The sequence below is a fragment of the Leptodactylus fuscus genome, chromosome 4, assembly GCF_031893055.1.
Source record: "Leptodactylus fuscus isolate aLepFus1 chromosome 4, aLepFus1.hap2, whole genome shotgun sequence".
NCBI classification, from domain to species: Eukaryota; Metazoa; Chordata; class Amphibia; order Anura; family Leptodactylidae; genus Leptodactylus; species Leptodactylus fuscus.
Window position 1 is genome coordinate 32,139,541 of NC_134268.1, and position 23,666 is coordinate 32,163,206.

Below are 23,666 nucleotides of genomic sequence, written 5' to 3' on the forward strand. Positions count from 1 at the left end.
AGCAGACCTATTTTCCAGTGGGAAAGTTCACCTAGGCTGCTGAAGTCCATCCTGTCAAGAGGGGACCTGGCTGTTGATGGGGAAGCCTCTGCGTCCACCTCTGGGGGCAAAGGGCCTTCCAAGTGGATGCTGCTCTGACTGCGGTCATGGAGCATGAGTGGAAACAGCCTGAAAGGGCCCACTTGGCCACTAGAGTTTCCAATTGTACCATCCCAACTGGATCGGTGGATACCTCCCCTGAAAGTGGATCTTGCGGTGAAGAAATTGTTATGCAAAACGGTATAGAAGACTGTTCTAACTTACCGGATCCCTTAAACTGTAGAGTGGATTCCACCTTGAAGAAGGTCTGCTCAGGCATCGGTTGCCATTGCTTGGCTGAAGTCTTGGATGATTTACTATCCCGTCTAGTCCAATTAGAGCGAGACATCGACACAGGAGTTTCCCAAGAGGACATCTTGGTGGAGTCCATTCAGATGGCGGCTGACTTCGTGGAAGAAGTTTCGAAGGCAGCAGTTAAGGCTTGCCTATAAGGTCAGGGTACAATCGACTGCTGCCAGGAGACCTTTGGCTTAAGCCATGGAGGGCCGATGCCGCCTCCAAGTACTCCTTGTGCGCCTCCCTGTGAACCTGGGAAGGGTTTTGGTCATCGGCTGGATGACCTAATGGAAGGTTTGGCAGGAGGTAGAATAGATCCCTGCCATAGTCTTCCCAAGGTAGAAGAGCTCCCCCTTCTAGGGGTAGAGGTTCCTCCTCCCAGGCTGCTCTCAGCCGCAAAGGCGTAGGTATCGCTCCAGAAGAGCGGAGCGTGGGCTCTCCAGTGAAGAGCAAAGAGGAGACCTAACTTTTGAAGGGCTCTCTGTGGTTGAAGGCCTTGTGGGAGGTTGTCTTTATCACTTCACCACCATGTGGCACCATCTTATAGAAGATCCTTGGGTCTTGCGGGTTGTAGAGTACGGTTATCCCATAGAGTTCATCCAACCTCCCCGCAATCGCTTCTTCCAGCGGAACGAAGTTATGATAACCCTGGATCTAAAGAACGTCCACCTCCACATCCCCATCTATCATCCACACAGGAAATATCTCAGGATTTCTATCCAGATGTCTGGCCACAGAGAGCATTTTCAGTTTGCCGCACTTCCATTTGGCATCTCCTCCGCCCCATACGCCTTCATCAAGGTGGTCGCACCTGTCGCCACCGCCCTCAGATTACGCGGCCTGTTTATTGTTCCCTATCTAGACGACTGGCTCATAAAAGCTCAGTCTATCCCGGGTCTCCAACGTCATCTTCAGATAGCCATTCCTTGCTACAGAGGTTAGGATGGCTCATCAATTGGGAGAAATCAGAAATAGTGCCATCTACCCAGAGAACATCCTGGGGTTTGTCTTAGATTCACAAAAGATGCAGATCTCTCTCACCAGCCCAATTAAATTACGGATAGAGGCTGCCGCCCATTATCTCTTCAGGACCCGGCGAGTTACCATCCGCACCACCATGAGAGTCCTCGGCCTGATGTCATCCTCGGCCATGGCGGTCCCATGGGCATTTGTGTCCCCTCCAGATGGAAGTGTTGAGCGCCTGGAACAGGTCTCCACGGGGACTGCACAAGAGAATCTGCCTTTCTCCCAGTACCCGTCTTTCCCTCAGATGGTGGATACACCTGAAAGACGGAAGGTCCTCAGTCCCGCCACTGTGGACCCTGTTGACAACAGATGCATCCCATTGGGGATGGGGAGCCCATCTAGAAGACAACACCATCCAAGGACATTGGAAAAGACCAGAGGAGGAAACATCCAGGAGCTCAGGTCAGTGTACCTTGCATTGTGTCACTTCTCCCCTCTCCTTAGAAGGAAAGCGGTCAAAGTCCGTTCAGACAACATGACCTTGGTAATCTATATCAAGAAACAAGGAGTTACCAGGTCTCCAGCCCTACTGAGAGAGGCGAACCTGATTTATATGTGGGCAGAACAGAACCTGTCCCACCTATCCGCTGTTCACATCAAGGGCTCCCTGAACATAGCAGCGGATCAGTTGAGTCGGGGTATTACCGTATCAGGAGAATGGTCTCTCAATCCAGACGTGTTTCAACAGATCGTCCAAAAATGGGGTCTCCCGGAGGTCGATCTTATGGCAACCCGACTCAACGCCAAGGTGGAAAAGTTCTGCTCACTGCACCAGGACAATCCCTTGGCAGTGGATGCCCTGTCCATCCCATGGAGGTTCAGGCTGATATACATAACCCTCCAGTTGCATCATACATAGGGTATTGATGAAGATAAGACAGGACCAAGTCTCGGGTATTGCCATATCTTGTTCTGGCCAAAGAGGACTTGGTTTGCCCAGCTCATAAGGATGAGTCAAGGCATATATTGGAGGCTTCCCCTCTCCCAGAACCTAGTAACCCAAGGAGAGCTGAGCTGCCAGGATCTGAAGAGATTCAGCCTGGATGTTGTTCAGTCCCTATTGAGGAATAGAGGACTGTCAAGAGCCGTCCTGAAGACTCTTGCTTGTTCCCGTGTGGAATCTACCAATAAGAATTACCGCAGAATTGATAACATCTTCAATTCCTGGTGCCAGGAACATGATGTGGACTCCTCTGATCCCCCAATAGTGGCAATCGTGGATTTTCTTCAGGATGGACTCGACAAAGGGCTCTCTGCTTCCACCCACAAGGTGCATGAAGCTGCTTTGTGTGCCTATCTGGGGAGGCGTCTGTCTCAAGATCCTTTAGTGAGCACCATTATGAAAGAGGTAACTAGGTTGAGACCAGCAGTTGCTGCTCCTGTCCACCAGTGGGTCCTAAGTATGGTCCTAACGGCACTCGGTAACTCACCGTTTGAGCCTCTGGAGGAAACAGAATTAAAATTCCTCACCTATAAAACAGCATTCCTTTTGGCAATCACATCTGCCAAGAGTGTAGGGGAATTACAGGCACTCTCCTCTGAAGATCCATATCATGTTCTTCGAGGATAGAGTTCAGCTCCGGTTCCTACCAGGATTCCGGCCAAAGGTGCCTTCACTATCCATGGGCCAGCTAAATTCATTGCCTGTATTTTATCCCTCTCTTTCCTCTCTGGAGGAACTCAGGTTGGACCTGGTTAGATGTCTCAAAATTTATCTAAGACGTACAGGTGGATTTAGAAGATCGGAGAATCTTCTCATCAATTTTACTGGTCAACACAAGGGCCTTAAAGCCTCAAGTCCTTCCATATCCCGGTGCGTAAAGGAAACCATCAAAATTGCCTTCTCAACGCAGGGCCTACTTACTCCTGCTTTCCTCACAGCACACTCTACAAGATCGGTCTCTACGTCCTGGGCGAAGAAGAAGGCTTTGCCGCTGGACCAGATGTGTGCCACAGCCTCCTGGTCATTGGAGTCTACTTTCATCAAGCACTACAGAGTGTGCACTCATGCCACAGAAGCCACTGCTTTTGGGCGAACTGTGTTAGCCTCAGCGGAGTGAGAGACCCTCCCTAGGGTGAGTACTTGCTATCTCCCCATACTGTGCCGCTGGTGGGACAACAGGGAATGAATGATTATGTAGATAATCTGTTTTCCCTTAGTCCCAACAGTGGCACAAGGCTGCCCTCCCTATATTATTGTTGTCATTGTTAAAATATGATGTTTTGTTATTACTTTTGTATTTACAGGCGAGGGGGAGGTCCCTGTACCCTCTTATAGGGTTGTAGCCATGCATGTGCTAATTTTGGCTGATTAAAAATTCTGCCTGTCCTACCAGCATACAGGGGCAGAAATACCCCCATATTGTGCTGCTGGTGGGACTAAGGGAAAACAGGTTATCTACATAATCATTCATTTTCTCCGCTGTCCTATCATTTGTTCCACTTTTCAATACAGAACATGAGAATTGCAGGATGTGCTGTCCACTGATCCTAAAATTTCTGTTCCATGTTTTCCCATGTGTTACCAATAACGTGCTGAGTGTTGCTGCCAAATCTGGGGGAAACATCTAATAATTCAAAGTATGGTACATTCTTCTAGTACAATTGGACAATTTCCAGGGTATTAAATGGTTAAATGACTTAGTGACATTTTATAGGGTGCTGGACTGTACCAATACATCTACTTGCGTACGGAGCGCACCTTACGTTCCTCCTTTAATAAGTTCCTGCTGTTTTTTGGCCAGCTTATAATTGGTAGGGAACACGCTGTATTCATTGCCAGCACCCAGCGATGAGAGCAGCTCCATGTCCCATCTTCAGGTTGACGAAAATGACTCAGACTTGACTATTAAAGGCTAGGAAAATAAGGTCCGAAAGACTTTGTTTTGTTCAGCCATCCAGAGAAGTAAAGTGTGCACAGATGTTGAGTTGGAAACTTCGTAGTGACAAACAGGACATGACTAGAAGACTGATAAATCCTGTAAAATGGCTGGTATGGGTGAGGATGAAAATGATGGATCACTTTACGTAACCAGTAGTGGGCATCTTAATGGGCAATGACCAGGGACATAATGATTGTGGTCCCAGGGAGTGCGACTGGGCCCGGCAAGGTACAGGGCCCGCAACCAGCTGGAGATGGCCAGGGCCCCGTACAACTATGACAGCCGGATTATTATTATTGTTTATTTATATAGCACCATTAATTCCATGGTGCTTTACATTTGAGGGTTCACATACGGTACACAAAATGTACAAACAGATATAATACTAACAATGACCGACTGGCACAGTGGGATAGAGGGCCATGCGCGCGAAGGCTTACAATCTATGACAGGGGTAGGCAACCTTTTTTGTTCGGCGTGCCGATTTAAATTAAAAAATGAAAGATGAGGTCCTCGGAGTGCCGGGCAATAATTGTAAAGCCGACGACACCTACACTAAAGTCATATAGCACAGGGGTGCTGTCATACTGTGATCCAAGCCACATGCACTTACCACTATTTGCCTGGATACACATGTTCTTTTCCATTAGAAGCAATGTAAGTACATGCGTAACCCACAATTAGTGGTAATGTATGTGACTGAGAGCAGAGTGAGGTCATACCTGTAAAGAGCTGATACACAATGTACCTGTATGCTCTATCCAGTCCTCGGCTGTTAGTAACTTCAGTATTCTGTAAGGGAGCATTCACACTAGTGTCCGCTGCTAATGTCCGCACAAGATTTTGAACAGACATTAGCAGCAGACACTAGCTGTTGGACACCGACGGTAGTGTGAATGCTCCCTAAGTGAAACGCAGATTAATTTCAGTCACTTTTAGTTCCTGGAGGTGCAGTAACAGCAAAACCCCAGCCAGGAATTAATGGGTGTCACACTTTCAACAAAGTGACCGCACTGGTGCCCAGGAACTGGATTTGGCTATAATTGCATCTAGTTACAGTGTCACCATCCAATAGAATCGCTGAGGCCCCACATTACAAAAATGCAGCTTTTTTTTTTATTGCAGATTTAGCTGCGGTTTTTTTTCCATCAAAGCCAAGAATGGCTAGAAAAGGAACGGGAAATATATAGGAAGCTTCTTATATGTCTCCCTCCTGCTCAATCTATTCCTGGCTTCGGCTAAAAAAACCCAGCAAAATCTGCAACAAAAAAAAGCTGTTTCTGCAACGTGGGGCTTTAGCCTGCTGAGGCACAGGGAACACAGCTTTTTTTGCTACATATTTTGCTGTGTTTTTCTGAGCCTAAGCCAGGAGTGGATTGAGCAGGAGGGAGACATATAAGAAGCTTCCTATATATTTCCCATTCCTTCTGTAGCCATTTTTAGCTTTGGTTGAAATAAACCGCATGAAAATCTGCAACAAAAACGCTGCGTTTCTGCAACGTGGGGCCTCAGCCTTACGCCTCCTGCATACAAATGGCACGGATGTGGTTTTCACTGACCTATACATTAAAAAAGAATTGACAGGGCTGGAAATGCAGACAGATATAGGGGATGTATAGGACACATAGGACCTGCTCCATAGTTTTCAGTTCTTCAATTTGGCCCAGATACATAGCCACAAAAAGAATGGCTGTATATATGGGTCAATTGAAATATATAGGTCTGTACTTTTATCCACAGTTGTAGATAAAGAGTCTGGTCATGTGCATTGCAGGTTACAACTCAATGTGCCTCATATTAATAGCAGTTAACCGCATCATGTCCCTCACATTAACCCCCTGTGTGCTTTACATAAGGGACACTGATATGTGAGCCATATAGAGGTAATAAGTGAATATCTTCATTATATAGGTCCCTTATTAGTACCCCTATATGTCTCACACATCAGTAACCCTTATGTGAGCCACACAGGGTTGATGTGAGGGACATGATGGGGTTAACTGCTATTAATGTGAGGCACATGGAGTTACTAAAACTAAATTAATAACCCCAAATGCCTGACATTAATAACATTTTTAGTAACACACGTACCTGGTGTTTTTACTTTCACTTTGCTCCTCTCCTCCTCAGGCTGCAGACGGCAGAAACTCCTCCTCATGTGTAACAGCAGGTCCAGGGAGCCCTTATCCTGTGCAGTGAGAGGCTCATCTCTGATTGGTGGGCAATGAGAGAAGGGGGCGTGTCCTACACAGCAGCTCTACCAGAGCACTGAAGGGACGCTCTCTCTCTCTCTCAATTTAGTGTATGAAGGATGCGGGCTGGCTGCCGTGCCAGCAAAATATGCCTCGGGTGCCACTCTTGGCACGCGTGCCAGGGGTTGCCGACCCCTGATCTATGAGATTGTAGTAAATAGTTATAGAAAATAATAAATACTTATATTCACCTCTCCTGGGCTCAGCGTCTTCTCCGATTGCTCTTTCGTCATGTGACTGTGATTAGGCCTCAATGGTCACATGGGGCACAGTAGCGTAATGACGCCACATGACCGCTGAGGACCAATCACAGGCCTCAGTAGGAACGTCAGGAAGATGGCCCACGATGCTAAACATGCTGCAGACAGCCGGAGCCAGGATGACCAGGAAAGGTGACATGAGAAGAATATGCAAATCTGACTTCCATGATGTAATTAGGATGCCAGTGCCTCAAGTATACACACCTATAGAGGGCGCTCCCTTTAACATCATGCCGACCTTCTCAGAGGCCTTGTTTGCAATGATGTTGGGATTATACCAGATACAGTCTCTCAGACAAGGACAGCCGTTTCGATGTATTTGCATCTCATCAGCTTGGCGTAGAGAGGACTGATCTGGCAGAGGTGAGGCAAGTTAAGTATTAGTGTTTGTTATTTTTATTCATCTTCCCCTGGCCTCTGATTATTATACTCTGAGTTGAGCCCGGGTATAAAGTGTCCCACTAAAGTGAGGAAGATCACCTGGCGAATGAAGACTTTACTATGTGCTGAAAAGGTATAAGATGTAATAGGGGAGGATTCATCTAAGGTGGTGGAAAAACAAAATGAGGCAGTTTCCCATAGTAACCAATCTGGTGTCATCTTTCCAAGGCCCTTTTAAAAATGAAAGTACTAGTCTGATTGGTTGGTATAGCAAGCCCTCCTCTGTACCTTCCCATGTAGGATTATGTAGTAAGGTACACGACCTGCTACTGGCAGTAAAAATTGTAAAATAAAAAACTGGCAATTCCTGGAGACTATGGCAGATGAAGGATGATTTTCCACTTATGTACTACAGGCCCTGTTTGTTGCAATATTATGGCTACAAATCCTGTGGTGTAATGACCTGAAGAAACATATACTGTCTATGTGAGTTAGAGCTGTAATCCTCACATAATGGTGTATGTCAGTGAGGCTATTAAATGTGAAGGACCTACAAGCTACCCAGGCTAATATGGGTCATGTGAGTGCTGTCCTGTAATAATGTATGATAACAGAACAAGCAAGTGCTGCAATCCTCTGATAATGGTGTATGTCAGCGAGGGTATTAAGAATGAAAGGCCTGTGAGCTTCTATTGGCTAATACGGGTCATGTGATATATTGAGGATTGTCCTTGATGATAGGGGCAAGGGGTGCTATATATTCTTTTGTGAATATGCTGAGAATGATAGGTCCTAGAAAGCTGAAACCTGGCCTAAATTCTTTGGGGCTGCTTGCTTTATCTAGGCACCAAATTTGGTGCAAATTGGTCCAATTGTTTGAACTTGTATAAAGACCAGACAATAGAAATTCATTTATAGAGAAAGAGAGAGATGATATAAGGAGAGAAGCTGAGCTCTGTGATATATTCTGTGATATAAAGGCATGTATGATTTGGAGATTTGGTGGCAGGATTTCTCGGTAAAAACCAGAACAAATTCAGGCAGGACTCCTAGTAGAGGCAGATAAACTACACTCAGGGGCGTAACTACCAAGGAGGCAGTGGTAGTGGCTGCCACAGGGCTCGGGACACTAGTGGGACCGGTGACACCCGCTACCGCTGCTTTTTTTTTTTTAATAGGTTGTTACCTGCTGGATTTACTCCAGCAGGTAATAGGCCTTATTTATTGGGGCCCACAGCGTCACTTACTGATCCTGGCTCCTGCTCATGGCCGCCTGCGCTTCTCCTTCTACAGAGGCGGCTGTGAGCAGGAGCCAGGATCAGTAAGTGAGGCTGTGGGCCCCACAAACACTATTATTATACTCGGGGGTCTTTTCAGGCCCCAGAGTCTAATGATCGGAGAGCTAGGAGAGGTGAAGCAACATAAAAAAACACTGTTACTTACCTCTCCCAGCTCTAGGCATGCTTCAGACCTACTTGTGTGATGTCCCTGATGTCACATGGGCTGGGCTTGCATCCTTATGTGTCAGAACTCAAGCCTCGGCTCAAGTGACGTTCTGTACATCATTGAAGATGGCCGATATCAGCAGGGACTGCATCGCAGCCAGGGAGAGGTAAGTAACAGTGTTTTTTATGTTTGTATCCTCCCCTGGGTCTCCAATTATTATACTCTTGGGTCTGAAAAGACCCCAGAGTATAATAATTGTTCATGGGTGTCCACTATGGGTCATAATACTGTGTACACGGGCCACTATAGGAGATAATACTGTGTGCAGGGGCCACTATGGGACATAATACTGTGTGCAGGGCCACTATGGGGCATAATACTGTTTGCACGGGCCACTGTGGGGCATAATACTGTGTGCAGGCGCCACTATGGGGCATAATACTGTGTGAAGGGCCACTATGGGGCATAATACTGTTTTCACGGGCCACTGTGGGGCATAATATTGTGTGCAGGGGCCACTATGAGGCATAATACTGTGTGCAGGGGCCACTATGGGGCATAATACTGTGTGCAGGGGCCACCATGGGGCATAATAATGTGTGCAGGGGCCACTATGAGGCATAATACTGTGTGCAGGGGGCACTATGAGGCATAATAGTGTGTGCAGGGGCCACTATGAGGCATAATACTGTGTGCAGGGGCCACTATGGGGCATAATAATGTGTGCAGGGGCCACTATGAGGCATAATACTGTGTGCAGGGGCCACTATGGGACATAATACTGTGTGCAGGGGCCACTATGGGGAATAATAGTGTGTGCAGGGGCCACTATGGGGCATAATACTGTTTGCACGGGCCACTGTGGGGCATAATATTGTGTGCAGGGGCCACTATGGGGCATAATACTGTGTGCAGCACAATCTTCTACAGCCCAGGGCCCATGGTAGTCCTAATCCACCCTTGTTTGGATTTATACAGATGCCTGCAGGACTATGAGAATCCATCAAGGCCCTGTAACTATCTTAGTACAACCTAAAGAACTTATATACAGTAAATATCTATCTTGCGCTTTGCTTCTGATTTTGCAATTTTCCTTTCCCAGGAATTCACTATCTCACACGACCTGACATTTGCTTATGTTCCTTAGTATATTGCCTCGTATTCCGTCACAGGCGCTCACGGCTGATACTTTTCCAATCTTGTGATTGCAATTTGGAAAAAAATAATCTCGCTTGGATTAGATTTCTGGAAGCTTTTAAAAAAAAAACAAGCCATGAAATGAAAGTGATAAACAGGAATTGGGATTAAGTCCTTGTGATATCCTGACAGCCCCCTCCACATCTCTCCTCTTACTTTCTCTGTATGGTGGGCTGGTCCTTGCAGTTACACAGGCAGCTGACATCACGGAAAAGACCCGTCTCTGTACAGTTGTGCTTAATATAAACCAGAAGAGCTGAGAAAGACTTAGAGAAAGACAGAGCACAATAACCGAGAGGACTTAATCCATCTGCTGCGCCCTGGGCACTCAATCCTCCATCTGCACAAAGCTCCTCCGACTTTCCTAAGACTTTGCTGCAGACAAAACTTTTACTGGTAAGTTTCGTGTATTGCAATATAATGTGGAAAATAATGCGAAAATGCAAGATGTAGTAGAATTGTATGTATCCTTGTAGTTATTAATACTAACTTATCCCCAATGCTTGGCAATTCCTAGGTGAACAAATTAAACAAATTAAAATTAAATTATTTGGGATTAAAGTTGATATTGATATTTAATGCAACGTAATATTCTTGCAAAACATTGTAACTATTGCTGTGATTCTTTGTGATAACTCATGTTAGGACAAGGATTTCCTGCAGATGCTGGTTACATTGTGATATATATATATATATATATATATATATATATATATATATTTCTTATTTATTTATTTATTTATTTATTTATTTTAAAAAAAATTCTTACTTTACTGATTTATGTTTTAATTTATTATGTCGGGTATCATAGAATTCTGCAGAAATAATCCAAATAAAATAGATATGCATAGATAATGCAAGTAAATATGGTATTTAGTAAATTAATATTATATATATAATATTAATTAAAATATAATAATATAGTGTATAATCTATGTAATATATATAGTGTATAATAATAATGTATATAGTGTCATATATAATATAATATAATATATAGTAGAGGCGCATCACAGTTTGCAACCCTTGTACATACCAGACATCTGGATACTTGATAACCTCTGCTTTATATAACTACTATAGCATGGTAAATAGAAAGATGTACTAGAGATGAGTTTGTCATCTTGTCCAACCATTGAGTGTATTTTCTGTGGTTTTCCTATAGAATAACTTGAGTCATACTTATCAAGACGCACAAGCAATGCGCAAATACACAACCAGCACTGCTACATCTGCAGAGTATTTTGAGGGTTGCGAATCTTTGGCTTCTTCTATAGTATAAGTAGATTTTTAGGCATATGTTTAGGCATATGGTGGGATGAAGATTGGACTGATCTGTGTTACCTAGCTGTCAGTCAGTAATAGACACTGGGCTGGTGATCTTACTAAACATGGTAGTAGACAGAGGAGATGTAGAGAGTGATCCACATCCAAGAGGTACATATCACAGATGTGGCTCCAGGGCATGTTTAGACAACCAAGGCTAACCTGCCTGGCTGCCATGATTTGTTGTATTAACAGGCTTTGGATTTATTAACTTTTTCCACATGCCTCTAGTGGACACCGTGTGTAATTACAAGCAATAAAATCGAGAGCTTCTCGTTCAGTCTCGGGTGAAAGATTGGCGACAACCAACAAGTTACAAGTTGGAGGCCATTGCTCTAAACCTCTGCAACACTATATATTCTGTATAATTCTGTCGTTGCCCCATGCTTATTATTTAGGACAATTCCACATCCATCGATATTGGGCGCCTTGCCATAAATCCGTATATCCGAATGTTATCTTCATATCTGATCTTCTATCTGTAGGGAAACACGATGACACTGAACGTGACAATGCGGCGCAGCAGCACAACAGTGCAGAATCAGCAACGTTGGAGCATCCCGGCCGATGGCAAGAACATTCATGTCCAGAAGAATCCCGATGTCCGCCTTAATAGAAACTACACCATAAACTATGCCGTGAAGCCGGAGGAGTACTACAGACGCAGCTGGTCCTCAGACTCTTCAGACTCCGTCATCTCCTCCGAATCTGGCAATACGTATTACCGCGTGGTGCTTATCGGGGAGCATGGCGTTGGCAAGTCTACCTTGGCCAGCATATTCGCTGGTGTACCCGATGCGTTGGACAGTGACATGTTGGGAGGTGAGTTTTCCTTATATGACTCCTTTTATTGGTTTTGCTAAAAAAGTACTGACTGCTATATTGTGTGGACATAGAGGTGACATCACAAGGCTAGGACTAGTGATGTCACTGCTCTCAGCATGGAGATGGCCCATCTCGGCCAAGTAGTAATGGCTTGTCTGATCTCCTAGGAGGTCATTATGGCTCTTCAGCTGTTGTATCCTCAAACATTTCCTAAATATCTTACTTTTACCAAAAGTGCCTAAGTTTTGGATAGTCTTAATCTGCACCAGATTTATCACAGTGATACAGTTTGATAAATTTGGCGTATTGTTGGACTGTCTAGTCTGGCGCATATTTGGCGCAAACCGTTGGAATTTAGGTCATTGCTCTTTCTAGCAAAACTACAACCCATTTCCCATAGGCCGTGCCTCCTTTTTGGAGCTGAGGTTACAAATTAGCCATAGATATTAGGATAACTCTGCAACCCCTCCATAAACATTCATTCATATCAGCCAAGTGTGCATGTGTATTTCTGTACTTCAGAGAGGAGAAGCAGCTGCCAATTTATTTTTCACCACTTCTGTCCAGGTAATTGGACAAAATGACATCCGGCCAATGTTCTTATTCCTGCTGCACCAAATAGCCATAGGTGACCTCAGCATTTTGCTCTGTGACATGTAAAGACAACATGGCGACCAATACAGGACGTCATTGTCAGGGGGGAGAAGGCAACATCTCATCAAGCTGAGCCATTGGTAGATTCCAGTCATTGGATCTGACAATAAATATCTGTGGTGTATGGGAGGCTTTAGAGTCAGGTTTTATACAGTCATGGCTGAGATTTAGGCTTTGTCTGATGGCTATTTGCACTCTTTGGGACAGTGAGTGAGGACAATACTTTAGGGTTGAGCGATCGGGAAAGATCGGATCCCGATCGGCGATTGAGCAAATTTCACGATCACAATTGAGATCGGCTGGAAAATGATCGAAAATTGGATTTTGAAATCTCAAGATTGGCTCAATCCCACTGTATATATAATATACAATTAGGATTGAGTGATCAGGCACAGGAAAGATTGGATCCCGATCGGCGATCGAGCAAATTTCACGATCGGGATCGGCTGGAAAATGATCGTTAATCGGATTTTAAAATCGATCCTGAAATCTCAAGATCGGCTCAACCCTACAATACTTGTAAAGCGCTGCAGAATAGGTCGGCGCTATATAAGCGAGCAGAATAAGTCAAATAAAAACAAGCATTCACTTTGACCGAGAGTGCATGTGTTCTCAGTGGGGAGCGGAGAGTAGCTGCTGCCTGACACCCTGTAGTGATCAATGTTGGAGCAAAGCATTCAGCATTCCTGATCCTGCCTTCCTCTGTCATCATCTGTTCGGGGAGAGTCAGCGCACAGTCATACACATAGGAGCGTCGGCCAGTTCTGCTAAGATCGGCAGGTTAGGCCTTCCTTAACCTGATGTGTATAGCCTACTTTATAGGAGGGGTCTTCTGCAATGCCATTCTGTAGTGTTCCTGGTGAAAATCTATAAACTGGCGGCAAGGGTTTATAGGGACTGGGATAAAATGGCCCATCTCTAGTATAGAGCATCAATATCAGGTTGGTAGAGGTTCGACCCTCTCTGGACCCTGCCAATGAGCTGTTTATGGGCACTGTGGCCTCTTCCCTGTGCCCATGACTTACATCATTGGTCACGTAGTACGGCTGCAATTCCAAGTGCAGCCCCTATGCAGTATATGACACTGTGCATAGGCCACAGTGCTTACCCAAATGCTGTGTTCTCTTTAAACAGCTGATCTGTGGGGGGCCCAGGTGTTGGACACCCACCAATCTGAATAGAATAGGTCATTAATAGATAACTTCCAGAAAAATCCTTTAATTCTTCTGCAATGCCCCCACAGGTGAAATGAAGTATTACACAGTTTCCTCTGAAATGAATGCAGTGCCTGTGTAAGGCATGGACACGATAGGTCCTCCAGAGAGGATGTGGAGCTCTCCACTTTATCTAACTCATACAGGTTTCCATACCCTTCTATTAACTCTTTGTTTGACAGTTCACTACAGCAATGTCTTTCCCTCCATGACTTTCCATTGGGTAGATGGAAACAGATTTATCTCACTTATGCCCTCTCCATAACTGTTTACAAAGATCTTTCCACATTGCCATACACATAACAATTTATGTCTGCCCAGACTATTATTTTCCATGCTGGCCTAGGCGTCATCCATCCACATTGTCCGTTTTGCCTGGAATGACCTTCATTTTTTTTCTTCCTAAACAATTTTGCAATTTTGATTTCTTTCTTTCCGCTTCTTTATAAAACAAGTTAAATATAGCAAGAAGAAAGCAGACGTGTTATCTGATTCCATTTATTCTGACTCTGCCCCGGTAATACAGGATACACAGAGAGTATAAATAACCGCCAGGGTATCTGTAACCTATAGCTGCAATCTGGCAGGGAAGAGGTTAACAGCGTGTTGCGCTCTGTGAGCAAGTATTTTCCATTACTGAACAAATCTGGAGTTTATCACCCTCCACAGTAGGAGACTTTGCAAATCTTCATCATGATGTTTTATTCCATGTGCTGGATTAATTTCTAGAAGATGTGGAAAATATGTTTTAAATCTCGTGGGAGCTTTTCCAGCCGGGGATGCTGTGGAAACCAAAAAAAAATTGGGTGACCTCAGAGAAAACCAGATTTGGAGTTCTGGATATTATAGAGTCAGCATTGAACAGTTACCTACAGCAGCCTATATCTCTCCAGATGTGATGAGACTACAACTCCCAGTATCTCCTGAGTTATAGGTTACTAACAGATGGAGAGGGGTAGATTGTGTACCACTGTAGTACAAAGGCTCAAAATTAGTTCACCACCTCCACTGACCCTTTGCATTCTACTGAATCTGGCACATTACATTTGGAATTTTTTCTCTAGCCCCCACCATTCCTGAGCAATCAGTGCTGTTAGTTTCAGTACCCAATATTCTAAGGCTCTCTACTGTCCTGAGCTGGAGCAGATAGTTTGGAACCGTTCATCTGACAAGTTATGAAACTAACAGCATTGATGGCTCAGGTAGGGTGGGCGCTAGAGAAAAAAAATCCCAACTTATGCTGGAATCAGTGGAGCAATGGATCTTATTGAAGGATGCAAAGAGCTGGAGTTAGTGGAGGTGGTAAAAAGTCCCTTTAAGCTATAGAGATGTCTCTTTGAGAGGACCACCGGTGGCATACATAAAAAGTGCGCCATTTGTGGGCCGCAATTATGTAGCACATTATTGCCACTCAGAAAGTCCTGGTGTCAACCGAGGAGTGGAGAGTCCTGTACAGAATTCCAATATCAAAAAAGATGGCCATTTCTTTCCAAGGAATGCATAGTCCTCTATGGCGTGTTGTCCACTGAATTTCATCTAAAATGGGGTAAAAAATGGTATTCTAGAGCTGGGGTTCTCTCAAAGACTGAGTATATACCCGGGTCACTGAGGGCAAACTTTCAGTTAGCTGCCCCAACTCTGTAGCTAAATACCTCAGACAAACCGAAATAGTCTGTTGGCACCCACGTAGCACAGCCCTTGGAGCACCCAATTGCCCCCCCCCCAGCTAGACCTCTCACCTAGGCTATGAGGGTGTTGAAAATTTAACCTGGTAGATGAAACTTGGACTAGAGAAGGAGAAGTCTTCTGTAACCAGTGGTCCTTGTTTTCTTATTAGATAATTGCAAATAATTTCCTTTATGAATATATATATGGAGCCAGAAATCAGTGCAGAGCTTCGGGGAGATCAAATTCCCTGTATGTTTCCATCACAAATCATTAGCAAAATACATAGATCAGCAATAGTTGCAGCAGCCTATATTCTGTGAATGGTTGTTTTCTCAGAGGTTGTGAAGATACAGTGACAGGCAGGGATGAATGTCTTTCAGAGTACAGGTTGTAGTGGATAGATTTATTCTGCTGACAGTATACAGACTGTAGTGGATAGATTTATTCTGCTGATAGTATACAAGCTATAGTGGATAGATTTATTCTGCTGACAATATACAGACTGTTGTGGATAGATTTATTCTGCTGACAGTATACAGACTGTTGTGGATAGATTTATTCTGCTGACAGTATCCAGGCTGTAGTGGATAGATTTATTCTTCTGACAGTATACAGGCTATAGTGGATAGATTCATTCTGCTGACAATATAGAGACAGTAGTGGATAGATTTATTCTGCTGACAGTATACAGGCGGTAGTGGATAGATTTATTCTGCTGACAGTATACAGGTTGTAGTGGATAGATTTATTCTGCTGACAGTATACAGGCTATAGTGGATAGATTTATTCTGCTGACAGTATACAGGCTGTAGTGGATAGATTCATTCTGCTGACAATATACAGACTGTAGTGGATAGATTTATTCTGCTGACAATATACAGACTATAGTGGATAGATTTATTCTGCTGACAGTATACAGGCTGTAGTGGATAGATTTATTCTGCTGACAGTATACAGGCTGTAGTGGATAGATTTATTCTGCTGACAGTATACAGGCTGTAGTGGATAGATTTATTCTGCTGATAGTATACAGGCTGTAGTGGATAGATTTATTCTGCTGACAGTATACAGGCTGTAGTGGATAGATTTATTCTGCTGACAGTATACAGGCTGTAGTGTTTAGATTTATTCTGCTGACAGTATGCAGGCTGTAGTGGAAAGATTTATTCTGCTGACAGTATACAGACTGTAGTGGATAGATTTATTCTCCTGACAGTATACAGGCTGTAGTGGATAGATTTACTCTGCTGACAGTATCCAGACGGTAGTGAATAGATTTATTCTGCTGACAGTATACAGGCTATAGTGGATAGATTTATTCTGCTGACAGTATACAGGCTGTAGTGGATAACTTTTTTCTGCTGACAGTGTTTGCAGCTGCAGAAAGGAAATTGTGTATTATACAATATGATGCACTTGGGCTCTGGTGCTTGAGGAGTACAGACAGGGTGTATATATCCAGAATAATACCAATGTTCTACAATTAAACACAATAATGTAAGAACTTCCAAATCTTTCCCAATATGATAAGCATGAGAGGACAGAGTATAAGACCCCTCCCCCTTCGTATTAGGACCCATGTGATATACATTTACAGTGACATTTCTATTTCCCTGTTCTGACTATAACCGCCATGTAACATGGTGACACGTTCACTAGTAGTAATCTGTTTTTGTTTCTCTTACAGAGAACACCTATGAAAGAACGTTGATGGTGGACGGAGAAAGCGCAACTCTGATCCTGCTCGACATGTGGGAGAATAAGGTATCACCTGATTCACAAAATTTCTTCACTTGACTCTTAAAGGCAAATGCTTAACCATTAGAAGATATGGGCTTTCTTAAGGGTCCATGTATTACCCTGTGTCCTCTGCTGGCCTCACCTTACAATGGAGTGGTCTTCATGAGACAATTTATGTACCTTACTGTATTACCTGAAGTATTTGTAAGGTTGGTACTGGAAGGGCAGACATTTTTTGGGCTAAACCAATATTCCTGATGATATACAGTATTTGGTATGACCTAATAATGGGGCAAAATTGATTAAGACTGGTGAAAGTGCATAATAGTAAAAGCATTAATCTGAGGAACACCACCCTCAATATTCTTATGTATATTAGAGCTTTTAGTGGTCCCTATAAAAAATAAACATAATAACATCAAGTTACCATCTTACATTGCTCTGTTTGCAGAGTCAGGACAACTGGCTCCAGGATCACTGCATGCAGGTTGGCGATGCCTACCTGATCGTATACTCCATCACAGACCGAGCCAGCTTCGAAAAAGCCTCCGAGCTTCGTATACAGCTGCGCCGGGCACGGCAGAACGAAGACATTCCTATTATACTTGTGGGCAATAAGAGCGACCTTGTCCGATGCAGAGAAGTCTCCATATCAGGTATAGTAAGCAAGTATTCATTGCCTGGGTACAGTGGACCATTTGGTATAAGGGGAATGCACCGGGTCATTATAAAACAGGAGAGGACTATGACGGGGTTTAAAGGGTTGTCCTAGAAACAGTACTTATTACCTTGACATCTGGTAGGTGATAAGACTATGATCGCAGTGATCATGAGAATAGGGATTCCGTGTTCCCCATCTCAATGAATGGTCTGTTGCGCATGCGTATGCTGTGAGCTGTAGGGAAATTGCTGCAGGTTTCCCAACAGTTTACCTTGCTGAAGGACCTATCATTGGAACAGGAGATTTCACCTTATTGTTTGGGGACCTGTCTACCAAATGTGTCTACCATATTAGACAACCCCTTTAAGAGAATTTAGTGTTGTGCATGCAGTCTTATGCCTCATTCACATCTGTATTTACTAATCCGTTCGGGGAGTCCGCATGAACACCCCCCAAATGGACTACCGAATGCACTGGCAAGTGGTGTGCAGTGAAAGCACATGGACCCCATAGACTATAATGGGGTCCATGTGCTTTCCGTGTGCTGCCCGCATGAATCATGCGGACATGAAAGTAGTTTTTTTACAACATGTTCTGTGCGGACACCTCGCAGAGAGCACCTGCACCCCATTACAGTCTATAGAGCCCGTGTGCTTTCACTGCACACTGCTTGCCAATGCGTTTGGTATTGCATTTGGGGAGGTCCCCATGCAGACTCCCCAAACGGATTACCAAACGCAGATGTAAATGAGGCATTAAAGAGGACCTTTCCCCACCCTTATCAACTCCTGCTCTTTACATCCTTCAATAGGTGTCCCTCCACTGATTTTGAATCTGTTGGAATTTTTTCTCTAGCCCCCACTGTTCCCGAGCAATCGTTGTTGGTAGTTTCAGCACAATTATGCCCTCTATTGTCAAGTGGGCGGTCCCTGTATTTCTGCTCCAACCTAGGACCTCCCAACTGACAGTAGGGAACATAATGGTGCTGAAACTAACAGAAATGATTGCTCGAGAATTGTTAGGGATAGAGAAAAGATTCCAACTACATCGGAATCAGTGGAACGGCAACTATTGAAGGAGGTAAAGAGTTGGAGTTGGTGGAGGTGGTGAAAGGTCCTCTTTAAGGATGATATGATGGAAAACTGGGCCAAATAAGATACTGAGTTGAGTTTTGCTACATCTGAATTTTTTGGGCAAAAACTAACATCTTACATTTCCTTATTCCAGAGGGTAGGGCCTGCGCGGTGGTCTTCGACTGCAAATTCATCGAGACGTCGGCGGCGGTTCAGCACAATGTGAAGGAATTGTTTGAAGGAATTGTGAGACAGGTGCGTCTGAGGAGGGACAGTAAAGAGAAGAACGAAAAGAGGTTGGCTTATCAGAAAAGGAGGGAAAGCATCCCGAAGAAAGCCAGAAGATTTTGGGGGAAGATTGTGGCCAAGAAAAACAAAAACATGGCTTTCAAGCTAAAGTCCAAATCTTGCCATGACCTTTCCGTGCTATAGACCCCGCAGATTCTCTACCACTCATAGACTTTGTTCTCTTGATGGACGTCACTTGGCTATTTTGGGAACCATAAGCAATCTATATTAGATTGAATATCGCCACAATTTTATTGTGTTTTCGCAGCCATGGTGATATTTTTGAACTGATTTTTTAATTCCTATTTATATGCAATAAGGCCCCATGTGCCTGGTTTATACTTGTCTATACTACGTTTTTTTACTTATATTGCCTTGTTTTTGCTATGTATGAATGAAGTAAGACATTGGTGTCCAACCTGTGGCCCTCACATAGGACATAGGTCGGAGACGACTCGTCTACCGACGGTGTAATATAACTGAAGTGTACATAATAAAACATAGACTCATGATGATGTACAGGTAGGAGACTGTATATTATGCTTTCAGCTATAGACTCGAGTTAAGTAGATATTTCATGATGACTGCTACATTATGGGTATATAGTAGGTCCAGATATGTGATATACAGTACCAGCATGTTACTTTTGCCGGGCAATACAGATACAGTACATTTATTATGCTTGTAACCCATTATAAGACATTGTCTATGTAATATGGAAGATTTCAATAGGAAACCCTAAGCTATGTGCTCAAAAAATGCTCAAAAAATTTGTTAAAATTTTTTGACTGCCCATGGATAAACATATAGATTTGTTTTCTAGTTTGCCCATATTGAATATTACTCATCTATATTCCTTAAAAATTCTAGGTTATGGGGATAACATCAATCCTTAAGGAGAGATCACCTTCTCAGGTTTATGGAGTCTTACAAAAGCCTTTTTTGCTCCACTGGCGGATTATGGGAAAAATAGGCAAATCTGTATTCCAAGATGTAAATAGGAGGGCAGCGAGCAGAGGCACGGTTGTCCTATTTACATCTTGGAAAACAGATTTGCATATTTTTCCTTTAAAAATTCTATGCAGTCAATCTTGGGTACATCTCGATGACAACTAGGACTGCCTTGACATGGATGGTCATGGATGGTCATGGCTTAAATGGGTTTATGACACTACAAAGGAAGGGGTTACCCCATTACCTGCAACAATATAACTACATGGATTGGCAAATGTTTGATGGCCACCATTATGGGAGCCGTAATGGTGGCTATTTTTGGTGGTCCCTCAGGGTTTCTTGGGCCCTCCAAAGAAAATGAATCGGAAGGTCTACCCTACTTCCACACAGAACATGTACATGTAATCTTTGTTATCAGGATATATCATCAGGTCATGGTTCACTAGGTTATTTGTGACCCATCACATATGGAGTAGACCTTATTGACAAGCGATTGGCTTGGGTCAACTCCAAAAGAGGGTTGTCTTCTGTTGGATATGTGGGGTCCATCATTGTGTCAGAGCCTGGCTCATGGAGGAACTTTGGGTTCTTTGGTGAGCCAGTTGAACCGTGGAAGATGGTAGAGATAGGAATGTAAAAAAAAAACAAAAGGAAGAAGAAAAATGTATCAACAAGAGGAAAATTCCATCAACCTTACCTCAGTTAAACCCTAAATAGTGCAGGACGATGGCTATGTAACGTGTGAAACATGCAATATTGGCCATACGGCCCACTGACACTGCCTAAAAACAGCCATAGAGGTCATGTGACCTGATATTTTTGGATTTTTTGGATAAGTAATTTACTGTATAATCTTAGCATTCTATTTTTTTTTCCCAAAGTGCCTTACATTCTAATCATGACAAGACTGCCTACCAAAGAAGAGATTATACCGCTTTTATTTTTGGACAGATCACACTGAAGTATATTTAGATTATAGAATAACCCCGCAGGTACTTGCGTGGATAAAGATTTTGTAACCTAGCAACCACTTATAATCTTACTGTAAATTTTGACCATTGTTACAAAAATACCGTTTTAATCTGCACGGTTGCTATGTTATTATTCGCTGCTCCTCATAGGTGTCCCCCGTGGGGTCTCTTTCATAAGTACTTTAATAGTAGCAATGGCGTCAAGTAGTCGATTCGTCATCAATCGAATTAAATCAAACCTACTAAATTCCATAAGACGCGTCCTTGTGTTCGGCTTTTCATCGACGTCTTGGCTCTTGTGGTTATACAGGTCCATTAAAGTCACTTATTCTTAGCTTCCATAATATCCGCCCTTGTAACTCTCCGGAATCCTTCACGTTGGGTTGTATAGCAAATATGTATTTATTACGTTGTTGTTTCTTATGGATATTTTGTTACTTGTTATGTTGATTTTTTAGGAAATTATTTTTTACATTGTACTTCATGATACAAAATGAAGAAATAAAAGATACTTTTCATCATGTTTAATGTTTTCTCGTCTTATCTTAAGATACAAGTGGAGCAGGGGAAAAATTAGAAAGTGCAATTTGGGCATGTAAAGGGTATATTGGCCCTCGATCTTTAGGGTTGAAATAGGGCCCCACCTGAGAATGCCCCCTTTATCAAAATCCAGGTTCCTTTTTTGCTACGCAGCCTGACCTTTTGTGTCATGTGGATACACAATTTGCGGTCACGTCAATTTTTTTGCGTTGTGAGTGGCATATAAAGTGCCCATGTGATGTCAAATATGAGATGGATCCCGGATGCAGGAGCATTCTGCTGGGTCTTGAAAATTTGTCAACTCTTCCAGGATGCCAAGAAGTCACCCCATTTTTGCGAGAGCCTTCCCAGATGCAGTTACAACACAACACTTCCTTAAGGGTAAGGCAGGAGGCCACCTCAGGTTCCGAGCCAAAAACCAGGTAGCCGCGACTGAAAGCCAGTATACTGCACCGGCATCCAACCGCGCACTCTGCTCCGGATTAGGCCCAATGAATGGGCCTAGTCCGGAGGAGAGTGTGTCTTCAGGCTGAATCGCGAGGCGACTCTGCCTAAAGAATAAGCAACTCGCTTCTTTTTTACGTGAGCCAGAAGAAACAGCTCCTGGAAAAAAGACCTGAGCGGCTCCCATTGATTTCAATGGAAGCCATCTTTTTGGTCAGGGTTCTGAGGCGAATACGGCCTCAAAAGCCTGACCAAAAAACTCTGTGTGAACTTACCCTTACAGAGGCACTATGCTTGGTGGTTATACTTCTTAACAGAGGCACGAGCCTAAGTCTATTTTATACATATTTCCACCAGTTCTATCAGAACTTATACTTTACCCCCACCTCTGACAGTCCTCTGGAGATTGCCTCCTTTAAGCGATCCCTTGATCTCCCTAAACTATCCTTCACCACGTCTTCTCCAAATGTTCAATCATATTTTGCAGGGAGGTAAATTTCCCCAGGACATGCTCACTGCCTCCAGACATTACTACCCCCACTAACTACAGACCCATGTCACAACTAAACATAGATATCAAACTGTCTTCCTCCCTCCTTACCACCCAATTGAATGGTCTACTTCCTTCCCTCATACATTCTGGTCAAGTAGAGTTTATTCCAGGTAACTCTGTAACATTATTTATTTGGATAATTCTCATCACGAGCCTATTTCTTTATTAGCTTTAGATATTGAGAAAGCCTTTGAAAGTCTATCATGAAGCTACATTGCCCACGGCCTGAGGTTCATGGGCATAACTGGTCAGTTCCAGAGGGCTCTCCAAGCATTTATTTGTGGCCTCATTGCCTATTTGAAGCTCCCAAAAGACTCCCCGATACCTATTAAGTCAGTCTACATCCAGCGCTATTTGCCCATTCCATAGAACCATTAGTGATTGCCATCCAACATCACTAGGAGACCCCAAATCCAAAAAAGTTCAGGCATTTCATGAAATATAAACAAAACAAGAATGCAAAAATTTGGAAATCTTACCCTACTAATATTATAAATGTGAAAGTTTGGATGTTTGGATGTTTTCTACGCAATCATGCAAAAACGTCTGAACGGATTTGGATGACATTTGGCACATAGATAGTTTGTAACCTGTATTAACACATAGGCTACTTTTTATCCCGATAAATGACATGGTTTCAAGACTGTTATGAATTTATGTTAATATACTATATTAAACTGCTCTTGCCTGCAGGACAATCTCAGCTAATTGCAATTTGCTGATAAAGCCAGGTTTTTTATCTCTCTATGTAAAAACACAGATAACACTGAGTCCATTCTGTGCAAGCATCTGCATATTATCTGATCTGCATAACTGTTCTGTGTCTCATTCAACCAGAGGGAGGAGGGGGGAGAGAAATACAGGAAGTGAGAAGCAGATACTGCAGGCAGCATGCTGAGACACTGAGATGTGAAAACCCCTTCAATCCAAATTGGC

The 23,666-nt window shown here is 43.5% G+C and overlaps 1 protein-coding gene across 1 annotated transcript in view; it reads left to right on the forward strand.

Moving 5' to 3' along the window:
* GEM (GTP binding protein overexpressed in skeletal muscle) overlaps window positions 1-21,660 on the forward strand; it is a 344,355-nt gene extending 322,695 nt beyond the window's left edge. Inside the window, exons 2-6 of the mRNA XM_075270281.1 lie at window positions 10,154-10,215; window positions 11,631-11,967; window positions 17,194-17,270; window positions 17,698-17,902; window positions 19,135-21,660. Of these exons, the coding sequence (XP_075126382.1) occupies window positions 11,640-11,967; window positions 17,194-17,270; window positions 17,698-17,902; window positions 19,135-19,412 (888 nt within the window). The 5' untranslated portion in view covers window positions 10,154-10,215; window positions 11,631-11,639 and the 3' untranslated portion in view covers window positions 19,413-21,660. The remainder of the gene's footprint in view (window positions 1-10,153; window positions 10,216-11,630; window positions 11,968-17,193; window positions 17,271-17,697; window positions 17,903-19,134) is intronic.
* The last annotated feature ends 2,006 nt before the right edge of the window (window positions 21,661-23,666 follow it).